The following is a 17,218-nucleotide window of genomic DNA, read 5'->3' as shown; positions in this document are numbered from 1 at the left end:
ATTACTGGAACTCATAACTGAAAGTCATCCAATAGAATTCTAGCAGCCAAGACAATACAAATCTCTCCTTGCAATGGTTCATTGACATTTATATCTTATTTCACTTGTATATATACTTCTTGTACATGTTACAGGCAACTGTCCTGGGATGCTATAGAACTTCTTTCCTTTGGAAATAGACAGGTTAAAAGAATAGGTTTTGTAGCCTTATTCCTACAGCCTACACTAAATCATACTAGTTCTCGGTTCATTTTATATCACCCTCATGCTTGGCCTACTACTATGCTGTTCTTGGGATTGCCTACTAGTAGAATCAGATTTTCCTCTTAGGAATCTCTGTGGATCCCTATATGGATCTGTTTCTGCCCTATCTTGGAATTTTTGTTTTTCTTCACTTGTAACAGAATAGCACAGATTGAGTAATTTATAAGGAATAGGAAGTTGTTTGACTCATGATTCTGGAGATGGGAAGTCAAAGATCACAGTGTCAGTATCTGGGGAGAGCTTTATCCTGTGGCAGAGATATCCTCTATCAAGAGAGCATGGAGTCCCAGGAAGAGGAGAGGTTACATAGAGGAGGGGAGTGATGGGAGCTGAACTTACCTTTTTAGGAGTTTCTCCTAGGAATGAATCTCCACTCCTAGGAATGAATAACAGCCTTAATCCATTTACAATTTAAAAATACTCATGCCTTGATCACTTCTTAAAGGTTTCGTTTCTTGAGACCAGTATAATGACAATTATATTTTAACATAGTTTTGAAAGGGATATTTAAACCATAGGATCCTCTATTATGTGATAACTCTACATCTTTTCAGATGATGGGAGTTAATTACCCCTCTCAAGGTTCAGACTCAACTTTCCATCTGGTCCCTGAAATACATAGGCACTGGAAGTACCAGGTGGAGCTGCAGTGTCTGGTCTCCTAAGGAAAATGTGTACCCCGTGAGCAGAAATGGAAAGCACAGAGTCTCCCAGTGGTTATTAGGGCTGAGTAAGGGTCTATTCTTACATCTGCTCCTAAGTTCCTTGATCCATGTATTTGTCCTACCACGAGGATGTTTTGACTTAGTGATTATCCTGAGTGTTGGAAGATAGAATCCCATCCTTAATAAGTATATCGACCCAGTTTATCTGTGCTTGCTATAGACTATTATACTGTTCTGCTATGCTGGTAGCTTCTGAGTAATGCTGTATGTGAGCCACTAGTGGGTCCCATGGTCTGGGGAACAGTGTTCTGTTCCTTCTGTCGTTAAGAAGATGCATCGTCTTGGTGCTTACCTAGATAGACTACTGTACTGATGATGAGTCCTTCTGTTGGTGTTGTAAAATTTATTTAATCATTCTTTTTATATACTGTATTTTCTACTAATTGGTGTCATAAGCACAAGTCTGATTTAAAATAGTGCTTTAAAAATTATTGGCTAGCCATTTTTGATCACTTAGTGTTCTTTATATTTCCTAGGTATTACATATCTTGCCATCCATTAATCACTTCATTTTACACTTGTTAATTGGCATATTATATCCATCTGTGTATGTGATAATAAATTAGAGAGGCTAAGAAACTGACCTGATTTCTATGTGGAAGAATATCTATTTTAGCCTCAATGTCTTAACTTTGGAAACTATTCTTGAACTAGAGTACTTATTGATTAGGCCCGACTGTATATTCTCTCTAGAAAGTATCTTTTTTTTTTTTTTTAAGTAGGTGTCAGTATTTGTTTAAAATGACTTGGGAAACATGTCTTACTGTTGTTATTATGAAGCAGAACCTATTTTGAGGTCTTATGTTCAGTGTTTGTTTAATGAAGATATAAATAGGCCTATTGTTAAGAACATAAATGTCTAAATGATCCAATTTAGAATTAGTATTTTATTTTTTCATTTTGGTTTTTCAAGATGGTGTTTTTTTTTGTTTTTTTTTTTTTTTTTTTTTTTTTTTTTTTTTTTTTTTTTTTTTTTTTTTTTTTTTTTTTTTTTTTTTTTTTTTTTTTTTTTGTATAATTGCTTTGCCTGTCTTGGAATTTGCTTTGTAGACTTGGCTGTCCTCAAACTCATAGAAATCTGCCTGCCTCTGCCTCCTGAGTGCTGGATTAAAGGCATGTGTCACCACTACCCGGCTAGATTTAGTATTTCTAATTGAATATGACCAAGCCTAATGTAATTGCTCTTTCAGACAGGTACAGAAAATGACCTTCTTGAAATATAGCACAATCTAGTAAACATTCATAAGTGATTTTCATGCAGATTCATTTCATACATAATCCAGCCATTTTCTCTGCTGTCTCCAAAATACATTTAATTAATGCAATTCAGTCTTGCTAATATTGGAAATAACATTGACTGCTCTAGAATATTTAATTCAAAGACAGAGTTATGATTGAGTTTAAGAAAGTCTATTCAATACCGAAGTGGAAAAACCAGGGTAAAGTATCTCCCCATGCCCTTTAAAGATCAGAATAGACATTAATACATATTTGGTAAGGTACAGCAAGAATTATGAAAGACAGCTTTGTGTTGGAGTATGCAATTTTTTCATCATTGCAACAAATAACTGAGGTAAATCAACTGGAAAAGTTCTATTTTGTCTCACAGTTTTATAGATTTTATCCGTCACCTATAGGCCCTGTAGTGGCACAGTACAAATCATGAGTAAGTATGATGCAGGGCATAGTGTAGTGACTCTTTCTTTGTACCAGATTCCCAAATAATGACATGGAGACTTATTAATTATGAAAGCTTGACCTTAGCTTAGGCTTGTTTCCAACTAGCTCTTATAACCTAACCCATATTTTTAAATATATGTTCTGCCATGTAACTTTTTTCCTCTCCACGTGGCTCTTTACCTTTAACTCAGTGTGCACATCCGACTTGCTCCAAGTCTGCTGGAAAAATCCACATCTCTTCTTCCCAGAGTGCTTTCTCTCCCTGAAGTCCTACCTATTCTTTCTTGCTCTTTTTAAAAACCAGTCGGAAGGTGCCTTAGGCAGAGACATCTTTACAAGTGTACAAAAAGATTGTCCCACAACAGGGTAGCTCACTTTATTACAGGAAGTCAAGGACAGGAAGGAGTGACTGCCGATAGCCCCTTCAAGGGCGCATCTCTAATAACTGGGCACTAGGTTCCATTTTCTCATGTTCTATCACCACTCAATAGTATCATGGGGCTGGGCCACAAGCTTTAGGGTATGGGCCTTTAGAAGTCATTTAAGAATCAAACTAGAAATTGGTGAAAAAAGAAAATATTGGCAAGGAAGTAAGATTCTATGAATCCTTCCTCTGTTCACGATGACACCATTGTGTGAGCTGATGTTTCACTGGATACTGGTGTTTCATACATAGCAGACACTACTGCTCTGAGGAACCACTCCCACCATGCCTTGAAGGCATCATAATCACTAGTTAAAATTACAAGCCACACTTTTCTAAATGCAGCCTTATAGATTATATGCCTAATTAGTAATTTTGTAGTCCAGGTTTAACTTAACTTAGTGTGTAGCTGAGGTTGACCTTAAACTACCAGTTCTCTATTTTCACCCAGTGATAGGATTTCAGATATGTTGTGAACCACTCTTATCCCTGAAGAGTCTTCTTTATTGTTACAAACATAAAAGTTTAAGAGTCTTCAGAAGGATTCAAAAGCCATGTCACAGGATTTGTCTCTGGAAAATGTGGAAGAGTTCAAACTGGGGAAGGAATTTACTTGGAATACTGTATTTAAGCTTTCTGTTTAATGAAATTGGACTTTTTGGAAAAATCATTCTTTAAAAAAGTTATTTTAGGTGTATGGATACTTTACCTCCATATATGTATATGTCCTGTGTGTATTCATATTGTGGAGGGAAGAAGAGAGGGTTGGATCTCTGTGTAACTAGAATAGAATTAGAGATAGTTCTGATCCACCTTGAACTCAGGTTCTCTGGAAGAGCACCCACAAGTGGTCTTAATCACTGATCCGTCTCTCCAACACCTTAATTTTACCCAGAATTTCATCACTGGTTTTAGTCATCATTAATCAGTATTTTAAATTTACTTCCCCTTTTACTAGAACATTCTGTCTGTTGTATGTACCAGTTTATCTGAAAGGAGCTTGGGTGTCCATTTACCTCTATCTTGACTTTTACAGAAAGAATTTTTCTTGAGAAGAATGCAAGAATCTCAGTTACAGTTATGCTGCAAATGCTTAGTATTCTCTGTGCATATTGTTCCTTCTACTATGCTTTTTTTGTTGTGTAATCTTTAGTATATTTGTTGCTGTATCTCTCTGGTTTTCTAATTTTGTTCTTAGCTTATAATTTTTTGTTAAACTTTCTGTCCTGTAGGTGGTGCTAGAGTCACACCACCTCATCCGATAAGTAGAAATTAATGAAATTCTTTTCAATGTGGAAATAAGACATCCCTCTCTTGTAATGCTATTATGCTTATTTTGATGGTCCACATAAGATCAGCATAGGTGAGCATATGAAAATTAGTTAATAACTCTGTTTTGTACTTAAGAAGAAGCAGGAAAGTACATAAAAGTATGAAGATTTGCTATTACAAATATATTTTTAGAGAAGTACAAATGTGTACATGTGTTGTCTTTTGTGATCACCTGTGTATGTATGGTGTTGAATAAAGTTTTCCTCAACTGCTCTCTACCTTATTTTAAACAGTGTTTCTCACTGAACCTGGAACTTGTCATTTGGCCTCTAGTGGCTGTCCAGTGAGGAATCTCCACCCTGAGATTTACCCTTCTCCACCACACAAACACTTGGAATTCTGGAGTGCGCCACCATGTCCAGCTTCTGTGTGGGCGCTGACGTTTGCATTCACTCATCTTCCCAGATCCATTAATAATATATTCTTTTTAACATCTTAAAGACTTTTGTGTGGCACTGTTTTTCACAGGCCACCCTAGGAACAGTAAACTTCTATTTCTGCTCTTGTAGGCGGGTGTCAAGATTAGGAGCTTAAAATGACTTGCTGGTGACTAGCACTGTAGTAGATGACAGTGAGGAGTAGAATGGTGCTGAAGTGAGGTGCGCCCTGCTCTAGTCCAGCGTTCGGATGGAGTGCCGTCTGAAAGCAGAGATGCCAGATTCATTTGTAGTCCTTTCAGGGTAAAGTGAAGTTTCTACTAAGGGATCATAGCAATACTCATTTAACTTTATGTTGACTTAATTTCAGTCTGTGACTGTACCTCCTGTCAAGCCAGTGAATACTGTAACTATCCTGAAGCCATCAAGTGTGGGAGTATTATCTACCCCCTCAAATGACTCCAGTCTCAAAGCAGAGACCCCAGTAGCTGCTCAGATTAGTCTTTCTCCGGTAAGCTTTCAGTTGTATCTTGTATATATATTTTTTCCTATGTTCTATTTTCTGTGTGCTCTCATTTGTGATTATTTTTCTATTATAGGCAGTGCTAGAAAATGTGAAAAAATGTAAAAACTTCCTTTCAATGCTAATAAAACTCGCTTGTAGTGGATCTCAGTCTCCAGAAATGGGGCAGAATGTGAAGAAGCTGGTGGAACAACTTTTGGTAAGCTAGTATTATATAATTTTTGCAAGCATTATGGGATTTCATAGGACATGTTTCAAATGGGAAATGAGAATGTTTTAATGAGATTTGTTTTAAATATACTTGCTAAAACTTTTTACTTCATTAAAGCTTTGTAATTACTACAGCTAGATAGTCTATGTACAAAATAGTAAATCTTTATTTAATTTTACCATATATCTAAGATGAACTGAATTTTGAATATATGTCATTTTTATACCAATCTTTTGTATGTATATTTTGTGAACAGATAGCAAGTTATAAATTCATCAAATATCTTTTCTAGTTAAAGATTTATTTATCTCAGACCAACAGACTGCAGTTCTCAAAATTTTGGTATAGGATACATTCTTAAAAATAAATAACCCCTCAAGGTATTTTTGTTTGGCCCTTGGAATTAAAACTATTTATTCAACTAAGAATAACAAAGCCATTGTATATTAGCATATGTAATATTTAAAGAAAAACTACAGTTTCCAAAATAATGAAACTGAGTGGGAAATGACATTGATTTGCACTTTGTAAATTTGATGCTGCACTTAATATAAAGCATCTGGATATTCTTTCCGTATTTTATGAGTTGTTAGAGAATTTGTTGTCAAAGTTAGGAAATTACTATTTTCTTGCAGAAAAGTAGTTGGAATATTAAGCATTATTTTATTTTATTTTATTTTTTTTTTTGGTTTTTCGAGACAGGGTTTCTCTGTGGCTTTGGAGCCTGTCCTGGAACTAGCTCTGTAGACCAGGCTGGTCTCGAACTCACAGAGATCCGCCTGCCTCTGCCTCCCGAGTGCTGGGATTAAAGGCGTGCGCCACCACCGCCGGGCTAAGCATTATTTTAGTAGCCTTCTGTAGATCCGTGTGGATATTGTGTAGTCTACTAGTTAATTATTATACTGTGAATTAATATCTTTACTGATGTATAACTTTTTATATAGCATGCATTGTTTAAAACAAAATGCAGTTCTTTCAAAAGTTTCCATATAGTTATGTATTAAGGTAATTGATTTTTAATTTCATCTAACCTTAACATATGTACATCTGTATATAGCTATAAATGTCTACCTAACTACTAATCTTCTTATATCATGTGTGTCTGATTGGTGTGTATAAGTGTATGCTTGCTGTACACAGAGACCAGAGGAAGGTATCAGGTATCCTTGTTTATCATCCTCTTTTATTCGAGTCAGGGTCTCTCATTGAACCTGAAGTTTTTTTTTTTTTTTGCAAGACTGGCAGTTAGGATGCCCTAGAAATCCTTTCACTGCCCAGATAACATTGGGTTACAAGTGAATTGGAGATTATATCCGATTGTTGTGTTGATATTGGAATCCAAAAGTAGGTCTTTTTATACAGCAAGCTCTTAACCACAAGCCACCTCTCTGTCACATAAGCATTCTTTGTTTTTTTTTTTTTTTTTGGGACAGGGTTTCTCTGTGTAGCATCCTGGCTGTCTTGGAAGTCGGTTTGAAGACCAGGCTGGCCTTGAACTCGTAGAGATCTGTCTGCCTCTGCCTTCCAAGTACTGGGGTTAAGGGTGTATGTCAACACCATCAGGGCTTTAAATTTTAGGAAGCTATCAAGTTTAGAGAAAGAGTTATTTCCAGAATTGTGATTCTTTGTATTTTGGAATCATCTTCTTCATGAAAAGAATATTGTCTGTCTTCACTGTTTTTTCTGATTGGGCATATCTATTTCTTATTCATTTACTTCTCTGGTAACATGATATAACAAGCCCTTGTAAATGTGCAATTTACCACTTATGAAAAACTTGTCTATAATCATGAATCAAGTACGTTGCTTCTTTGTATTTTTTAAATTCATTTAGTTTTTAAGAGACTGGCTCACTGCTGGTATACTGGCCTTCAGTTCCTAGGCTAAAGTGATTCTCTAGTCAACATCCTGAATAGCTTTCCTCACAGGCATTCACCACTGCTCTTAGTTTTTTAAAATATTTGTAGATTGGGGAGGCTGTGGTCAGAATGTAAAATAAATAGTAAATTAAATAAAAAAGCATTTGTAGATTGAAACGTATCTTTTTTCCATTTTTTTTTAGGATGCAGAAATTGAAGCAGAAGAATTTACTAGGAAACTATATATTGAACTCAAGTCTGCACCTCAGCCACACCTTGTACCTTTTCTTAAGGTAGGGATGTATTTCTCTGGAAAAATTGTTTGGGTTAAATTACTTTAATTTAAAACCTGAATGTTTTAATGTGACTGGAAATCTGTCGGAAGATACTTAATGATGAGAGGGACTTTAGTATGTTTCGAAAGCACAAGACAACATTCATAGTATTGATTTGAGCAATTTAGAAAAACAGGCATAACAGTAGCTTTAAAAATTCACTTGCTTTTAGTTACGGTGGGGGCGCTTATATCAATATGTACGAAGGTCAGAGGACAATTTGAAAGAGTAGGTTTTCTTCTTCCCCATGGAGTTTCATAGTATAAAACTCTGCTTGCCAGGTTTGGTAGCAAACACATTTCACCCACTGAGCTATCCCACTGGTTCTCCCCGACCCCACAGAATAACATCTTTCTCATGAATGTAACTTGATGACTTGATATTGTATAATGTTTGTATTGGAGTATATTCAAAGATTTTTGTTTTTAGTTTGTGTGTGTGTGTATTGAAACCAGAGGTTGAGCATCTCCCTAAATTATTCTCTACCTTATATATTGACACAGAGTCTCTCATAAAACACAGCTCATGTATTTGGCTAGTTTTATTAGCCAGTTTGCTTCAGGAATGCCTTGTCTCTTTCTCCCAAGTGTTGGGTTTCATGGGTGCTGGGGATTCAAACTCAGATTCTTAAGTACTTTTTTGTTTGTTTGTTTGTGTTTTTGGAGACAGGGTTTCTCTGTAGCCTGTCCTGGACCTTGCTCTGTAGACCAGGCTGCCTTCAACTCACAGTGATCCACCTCTCTCTGCCTCCCCAGTGCTGGGGTTAAAGGCCTGTGGCACCAGCACCTGCTCTCTTACGTGCTTTAAACTCTGAGTCTTCTCCCCACTCGCAGTTTTTTCGAGACAGGGTTTCAGGTCCTCCAGGCTAGCGCCTACTTAACATGTAACTGAGGAGTACCTCGAGTTTCTGATAATTCTGCCTCCACCTTCCAAGGGCTGGAGTTATAGATGTAAGCCAAGGTTCCTGACTCAAGGGGGGGGGGGGCAGGGGGACAGAGAGAGAGAGAGAGGGGGGGGGGGGGGGGGGGGGGGGGGAGGGGGGGGGGGGGGGGGGGGGAGAGAGAGAGAGAGAGAGAGAGAGAGAGAGAGAGAGAGAGAGAGAGAGAATGAGATCTTGGTGATCCATGTTAAAATAATAAAGCAAACATGGTTTATTATAGCCAAATTTAATGTGGTTATAATTTAGCTAACTTATTATTGCCAAATTAAGTGTGATTATAATTTTAATAATTTATAATGTTGACTTTCCTTTTCTGAGTTATTGAAGTAAATAAAATTTTGATGAAGAATTGTATCTTTCATAACAATCTTATTTTGGCAGAGTAAAATAAAATTCATTTAGATTTCAGAAGCTAAAGAGGAATTAAATTAAAATTATAAAGTCATTAAAGACCTAGAACTGTAGTGAATTAAAAGTTTGAAGTAATAGAATGGGGAGTTGTCTTTTGAGACTGTTAGGGTAATGATCCAGGAGAGATGAAAGACAGTTCACAGGGAAGACTTGTTCTGCTTTGTAAAGAATGAGTGGGAAGAAGGTGGGAACACCTCAATTTCATAAGGATATTTAAACAATGGGAACTGTTCCTGAGTAAATGTCCAAATTGATTAGGTGGCTACAAATTATAGGAAGTACCAAAGAAACCGGGAAAGTGTCAGTTAGAGACTTGGTCCTAGGGTAAGAAAAGTTGAAAGATTAGCACGGTATCTAGTCTTATATTTAAATAAAATGAAATATTTGGTCCATCTAGAGCCATAGCTAGGATCAGGCATATTTGTCTAGAATGTAAAGTTCTATTTGTAAAATCACCCATGGATGTTGTCTGGATGCCCTCACCTACTCCTCACAGAGGAAGTAGAGTCTTTACCTCCAAAGCCCCTTCATTTCTAATGTTTTTTAGTTGTAGGTGCCATTCATAGCAGTGGTGTTTTCCTTTGTCCATTAATGCTTTGCCCCTGTTCATGTACTGTGGGGGAGAAGGAGGAAAATTGGTGACTTCACCATCTGCTGTGTAACAGATGATGTCAGTCAGCTTTCAGTTGAAGAGAAAGGCATATTTTGGCTCATATATTTTTAGTCTCTCATTTGTGATTGTCTCTGATGTTAGCCACGTGACAACACCTATGACAACAGCATGTGATAAAATCAAACTGTTCATCACATGGCCTGGAAATAAAAGTGAAGGAGTAGGAGACCAGAGTTAAGTTAAGAGACCCTGTTAAGTGGCACGCTCCAGTGGCCTTAAGATGAGGTCTCACATTGGGCCCTATCTCTTAAAAGTTTCTGCTAGTACCTTTCCATGGTGCCAGCTGGGGACCAGTCCTGTAACACACAACCTCTGAGAGACACTGAAGAACTGTCTAAACTATAGCAGATGACATAATGTGCATTGTTTGCATTTGATTGTCATATGACCTTTGAGAATAGACACCAGGTAGTAATTTCTGTTTTAGAGAGAACAAAAAACCATTTAAATTGCCATTCTCCCCCTGAATTTATTTATTTTTATTTTATGAGTGTTTTGTCTGTATGTAGCTGCACAGTGTGTGTGTCTTGTATATCAAGAGGTCAGAAGGTGTTAGATCCCCTGTAACTGGAGTTATGGATGGTTGCGTTGCCATGTGGGTGCTGACAATCAAACCTGGGTTGTCTACAAGAACAGAAAATGCTTCTAACCACTGAGCAATTGATGTAACCCTTTCTATTTTTGCAAAGGTTTATTTTCTTTTTATTTATGTGTATGTGTGTATTTGAGTATATGGGGTGTGTGTGTGTTACCTTCAGAGGTCAGAAGAAGACTTCACATATCCTGGAGGTGGAGTTACAGGTGATTGTTAGATTCCCAGTTGTTGTTGAGAACTGGGATCCTCTGGAAAAGTAGCAAGAATTCTTAACTTTTGAGTCATCTCTTCAACTTTTTCTTTTTCAAAAATGTTTTTTATTAGCATAGAATAGTTATATATAGTAATGGGTTTTATTATGATAATTTTAAAACACATAAGCATTTTGGCTATATCTAGCCACCATTATCTTCTCTTGTCCCTTCTCAAGACCTGTGCTTCCCCCCTTACTGCAGAATGTTGAAAGGACAAATTTTGTGCAGATTATTTTCTTAAAATAGTTTTTGAGAATTTCATAAATGCATACTATATATTTTGGTCATATTCACCATGTCCCTTTCATTCATAGTTTGATACTATGTTTATTTAGTAGTCCCTATTTCCTATTCCTCCCAAATTTATGTTCATTTTTTTCTTCTTTTATAAAATCCAGCAAGTTCAATTTGTTCCAACCATATGCTCATGGGTATAGGACATTGTCTGTTTTGAGGCCTACGTACCGGGGCTACACTCCTAAGAAAAACTGACTTTTCCTCCCCTAGAAACCATCAGTTGTCAATAATTCCCTGGTTGGTGTGGGGTCTTGTGGACTCTTCCCCATTTTATGACTTTGTGCAGGTCTTTTGTGGGTAGCCAGGGCTGCTATGCACTTATAAGTGAAGTGGTCCTGTCATGTACAGAAGACTCTATTTCAGTGCAGACCTCCTGACCTGATTCTTATTCTTTCTGCTCATTCTCTGAGATTTTATATAGATGTTTCATTTGTGATTGAGTACTTCACATATTTGAGCAGTTTTGAGTTTCTGTACTTACTGTCCCCCAGTGCACAAAGAAATTTTTCTGATGAGATCTGAGCGCTGTCCTAATCTGTAGATTAGAGATAAAAATCTAGAGAGCAGTTTGATACTATGTTCATTTAGCAAAATAATAGTAGTAGGATCACCCTTGGGGAATATGAGCTCCCCCAAATATTGGTTCCTGGCCAGGTTTATAGCAAGTACCAGGCATGTGTTATCCCCATAATATCCTTGTCTGTTTTGTTCCCATGAGTTTTATTTTTGCCAAGCTACTGAAACTCACAGGGTTCTCTAGCTAAGACTGTTGATTACTTACCCCCAGCAGAACACATAGTACCTTCCAGTACTGTGAAAGCTAGCCAGTAGTGAGGTACCTTCCTGGTCAGTACCAGCTTGGTTTCTCCATGTTTTATGGCCACAGTGTGTCTTCCACAGTACGATCTTAGCAAATGGAAATAGCCTGTATTGCTTTAGGGGTCTCTGTAACAACCTTTACTAACCAGTTGAAAGGATGTATCCCACATTTACTACTGGGTTTTTATTACCCCTTCTTCACTCTACCCTCCCTTCCTCTCTAATTTCCCATTTTCCCCTCTTTTATGCAGATCTTGTGAAGGCAATCACACCTGGAATCTGTGTTCCACATGGACTCCCCTTCCTCTGGTGCTATAACATTATTACCCCACTTCTGTGATAATCCCTGAGACCTGAAGGGGTTGATAGAAACATCCTTATAACTGGCCATTCAGTGGCTCCTTATCCTTATAGCACTTTGACCAATTATTAGTCTTTATAGACTACTGACTGCTGCAAAAAGAAGCTTCACTGTTTCAAAGTTAACAGCAGCACTAATATAGGGACACAAACATTATTTCAGAAGCAATTTTGTTGATGTATAGTGCTCATTTAACAAAAGAACAGCAATAACATTACTAGGGCCTATAATCTCAGCCAGAGGATTTTGAACAGGTTTGCAGTAGCAAGATCTCAGCTCTATCTAATAAGAAAGCAGTGGTGGGGTTGCCACTGTTGCACTAGTGACTGTATCCTGCCTGGCTTGGTGCATGCAGAATCCACAGCTGAATAAAACTTTTTATAACTTCCCTGGAGCAGCCTAAATGGCACACCTGAGGACTATGGAGGGATACCAGTACAGAGGAGCCTCCAGCCCAGTTTCAACTTGCTTTTTTGTTTTGTGACCCTCACATATGTCCACTTCAGCAAGGTCTTAAATAGTTAGGTATAGCCGGGCCGTGGTGGCATGTGCCTTTAATCCCAGCACTCGGAAGGTCAGGCAGATCTCTGTAAGAGCTAGTTCCAGGAGAGGATCCAAAGCTACAGAGAAACCCTTTCTCGGAAAAACAAAAAAAGGTCTAGTGAGCAATCAACAGCAGTGGCAATTGCCTATATTGTTTGGGGGCCTTGGGACTCTGATCAACACCTTGAAGCAGTAGTCCCTGCCGGCAATGAGAAGATCATTTAATGGCTTTTGCAAACAGCTACCTACCACACAGGGTACCTCCATTCTAACTCATACTGTTTTTCTGATAGCTTACCAAGCATTGGATTTTTATCGCCTGCACCCATAATTAGTTTTAGTTGACTCTCTTCCCCTTTCTGGCTTCTCTCTTTGTTCTCCTCCTCACTTAAACCTTTTTACCTCCTTTTGTATCATATATTCCCCTCCCCCCCTAGAATGTTTTTCTTTTTGTAGTATTGTAATTGAATCTAAGGTGTTGAACTCTAGTACCCTAGCTAAAGTCACTAGCTTTTGTTTTCCTTCCTTCCTTTCCCTCCCACCCGCCCACTTTTCTTCCTTCCCTCCGGTTTTGTTTGCTTGAGACAGGTTTCTTTGCTTAGCCCTGGTTGTTTGCAAGCACTCTGTTGACCAGGCTGACCTTGAACTCAGATGTCTTCCTGTCTCTAACTCCAGACTGCTGGGATTAAAGGTGTGTGCCGATATGCCCAGCTGTGTCTGCTTTTTAAGGACCTATGAATCTTCTTAAAAACAAACAATCAAACAAACAAAAAAAAACCAACAACCAAAAAAAACCCCCAAAAAACAAAAACAAAATGAAACAAAAAAAACCACTTGGTATCTCCTGACATCACTGAGAGTGCTTGGGGATTAAATGCTACATAGAAAGGATAGATTTGGCACTTCAGCTTAATCTTTGTCATGATTAGAAATAATTAATTATCTCTTTAACTCTCATTATTTTAGCATTTGTTTCCAGTTAGGTTTTTCTGGGAACTTCCTTTTAAATTTCTAGTTGAAACATATTAAATCCTTTTTCACTCTGTTAGTTTTACTTTGATGTAAAGGCTTTGCATTGGATGTAAACCAATGTACATCCAATGTTAAAAGCTATTTAACGAAATGACCTAGGTCCTCTAGGCTATAAATAATCTTACAGATAATAAATCAATAGTTTACTGATGAACTTAAATGAGTAGAGAGATGAGTTTTATCAAGTTGACCATTGACATCCAAAAGAAATGTAATATTTTCACATTTAAAGTAATATTTTCTCACTGAGAAAGCAGTTTGGCCTCTAAATCCATGTACTGATAGGAAAACAAAAATACCAGTTTTCTTATATGAAATACTTGATATACTTAACTGTATGTTAAATACAAATTTTGGTTTACTTTAAGCTTATTTTGTTAACTTTTATCTTCTTTCCTCTACTGTGTCTAGAAGAGTGTGGTTGCCTTAAGACAACTTCTCCCTAACTCCCAGAGCTTCATTGAGAACTGTGTTCAGGAACTCTCTGGTGAGGTGGTCGTTCCCTCCTGTACCATGACAGCAACAACTTCTGTGGTGACAAGTACTGTTTCCCCTGTCCTTGGCTCTGGAGCAGCAGTGCCCAGAACTCTGTCTGTTCAAACTGTGAATCCGCTTTCTGGTCCAAGAGGAGCAAACACTGGGGTTGTGACACTACATCCTGTGGCCCCAGCTCTAACAGGGGGTACAACACCTGCGACTGTGTTGCTGCAGACTTCAAAACCACTCACAACGTCGGTACCAAATCCAGGGACAGCAGTCTCCCTTCAGCCTGAGAAGCCAGTTACACTGGCTCTTCCAGCAGTAACTTTTGGAGAAACTTCGGCTGCACCTCTTTGTCTTCCATCTGTAAAGCCTGCCATCACCTCTGCTGGGACCAAACCTGAAAAAACTGTCATTGGCCCTCCAGTCCAGATGAAACTTGCCCAGCCAGGCCCCCTCCTTCCACAGTCAGCTGGCATTCCACAGGCGGTCAAAGTCAAGCAACTAGTGAGTAACAGTTCATTTCTTCCTCAGCTACCTATTCTGAAAATTTCACACAGTCAGAAGACTGGCAAGACTTTGTATACTTTCCAAATGTGACTAGTTAAGGTTTTTTTTTTTTTTTTTTTTTTGCCTTGCTTGGTCAATTTTCCTCTTTATAACTACATAGAGAAGCTCACTCATAGTGTTTACTGAACATCTATCTGACAAGTATCTGGAAGTGTGACTGTGTACTTTAAAATTTTATGTATATTTGTCCCTTCCCTTTCCACTCCCTTCTTCCCGCCTTTCTTCCCTTCTTCTTTTACAGTGATAGAGACTGCTAAAATGCCTTAAGCATTCTACACAAACATTCTCCCATTGGCTATATCGCTGACCTTTTTTGTTTGTTTGTTTAACTTATTTCCAAGTTGATTTTAAATTTGCAATCTAGGAAATACATGATTGTGCCCACATGTGTGACTGTGTATCTCCTAATGAAAAGGATGGTTTTTAAATTTACATAGCCAAACCTGTTGTCACACATGGGACATTGATATAAAATTTATTAGTTGTCCCAATATTAATCACTTTTAAAAATTGTTTTTAACATTTATTTCCTTTGTTTTGTGTGTGTGTGTGTGTGTGTGTGTTTGTGTTTTGCTAGCTTGCTGCATGCGTGAGACTCACAGATCCTCTTCCCTTTGATTCCTAAGTATTGGGATTACATTGTAATGACTTAAGTGCTTAGGATAAATATTTGATAGACGTCTCTTTGTTTTTTATTATTGCTCAATATTACATTAAGTCTAAATATTTTTGGAAGCTATTACATAGGTGGTTATTATGATGACATTATTTTAGTACTGAAGATTGAAGCTAGGGCCTCGTTCATTCTGGGCAAATGTTCTGTCATTGAGCTGTAACTTTAGTCTTTTGTAGTGTTCCTTTCCTCCCTCCCTCCCTCCCTCCTCCTCTACCCCCCTCCCCCTTGTGTGTGTGTGTGTGTGTGTGTGTGTGTGTGTATCTACAGGTGTATAGAAACCAGAAATTGAAATTAGATTTCTTCTGGATTTCTGTCCACTTTATATTTATTTCTGCATATGAGTGTCTGAGTGAATATATCACACCTGTCAGAACTGGGAGCTGTAATTACATACAGTTGTGAGCCTCCCAGTGTGGATGCTGGAAATTAAATTGTGTCCTCTGGAGAGCTGTCTCTCCATTCTCTTCACAGTCGAATCTTCCTGTTTCTGTCTTCAGTATTGATTTATAGGCTTGCTTCACTGTCCCAGCTTTGTGGGTACTGGGAGCACTATTCATTAACCTCATCCTTCCACCACCCTTTTTTTTTTTTCTTTTAAAACAGGGTCTCAGCTGGACAGTTGTGGCCTTCAATCCCAGCACTTGGGAGGCAGAGTCAGGTGGATTTCAGTGAATTCCAGGACACCAAGACTGTTAGGCCAAGAAACCTGGTCTCGAAAAACAAAACAAAACAAAAAGTCTCTAGCAGGGCATGGCACATTCCTTTAATTTCAGCACTTGGGGAACAGTGGCAGGTGGATCTCTGTGAGTTTGAGACCAGCCTGGTCTATAAAGCAAGTTCCAGGATAGCAGAGAAACCCTGTCACAAAAACAGAAACCTAAAACCAACCTAGGGTTGCATTGCCCATGCTAACCTTGAAATTGCAACCCACCTGCTGACCTCATATTACCAAGTAACTAGTATCATAGGCCTGTGTTGTTAGGTGTGATTCTTATTTTGCCTTTAATATATAAAAAAATGCTAAGGAATTTAAAGTTGAAAGTAATTTAAAAATATCATTAGGTCTATTATAAACCATAATCCTATGTTTAGGTGAGGAAGAAAATGCTTAGGAACTAGAGCTAAAAAGAAGCGAGCAAACATTTCTTTATAGTTTATAGTTAACCACACAAAGTTATTTAAAAATGAAAATCTCCACATTGGATCATATCTGTGGTCAAGCTCTATTCACTATAAAGAAGATGCATATTTTAAAGAATATGCTCTTGAATGCCCTGATTAATGTGAGGATACTTTCTTTAATAATTTTTTGGTGAACTGTAACTTGGTTAATTAATTCAGGATGTGTCTTTTCAGGTACTACTTTAAAGTGAATACAATTCTAGCATCATTAAAACCACACAGACACAATTTGACAAAGTATGAGACAAAGTTTATTCTTTATAATGTCTTGCTTGCATTCATTAAAAATCTGAGAAAGACTAGATCAGTCTCTTATTAGTTATCTTACATCAAGAGGAAAATATAGCCTAATTTCTGGAACAATGGTTTGAGAAGACTTGACTTTGAAAGAGTAAGATTTCTCGCAAGTCCAATCACATGTCTGTAAATTGCACCATGGAACTTAAATAAGAAACACAAAAGCAGAGTAGTTGAAGAAGACTGTACATTTGTATTCCTAATACTATACCGGGTTCTAGGTTGGGCATGTGCTCTGAACTCTGGTTGGCTCTTTGGTCACTGCTACATTTGCAAAAGTACTAGTTTATGTTCTGGACCCTGGCACTCTGTTCAGCCCTTTTCTCTATCATGCTTTATTGCTACTGCTTTCCAGCAC

The 17,218-nt window shown here is 37.8% G+C and overlaps 1 protein-coding gene across 2 annotated transcripts in view; it reads left to right on the top strand.

Moving 5' to 3' along the window:
* Taf4b (TATA-box binding protein associated factor 4b) overlaps nucleotides 1-17,218 on the top strand; it is a 118,810-nt gene that overhangs the window by 25,153 nt on the left and 76,439 nt on the right. For both annotated transcript variants that reach the window (XM_050160684.1, XM_050160685.1), the window contains exons 4-7: nucleotides 5,173-5,313; nucleotides 5,402-5,524; nucleotides 7,599-7,688; nucleotides 14,067-14,642. In XM_050160684.1, coding sequence (XP_050016641.1) covers nucleotides 5,173-5,313; nucleotides 5,402-5,524; nucleotides 7,599-7,688; nucleotides 14,067-14,642 — 930 coding nt within the window. The remainder of the gene's footprint in view (nucleotides 1-5,172; nucleotides 5,314-5,401; nucleotides 5,525-7,598; nucleotides 7,689-14,066; nucleotides 14,643-17,218) is intronic.

Source organism: Alexandromys fortis, unplaced genomic scaffold (genome assembly GCF_014885135.2).
Source record: "Alexandromys fortis isolate MF-2015 unplaced genomic scaffold, M_Fortis_MF-2015_v1.1 scaffold_104, whole genome shotgun sequence".
Taxonomy (NCBI): domain Eukaryota; kingdom Metazoa; phylum Chordata; class Mammalia; order Rodentia; family Cricetidae; genus Alexandromys; species Alexandromys fortis.
The sequence above is the reverse complement of the archived record's forward strand: the minus strand, read 5'-3'. Positions and strand labels throughout refer to the sequence as shown.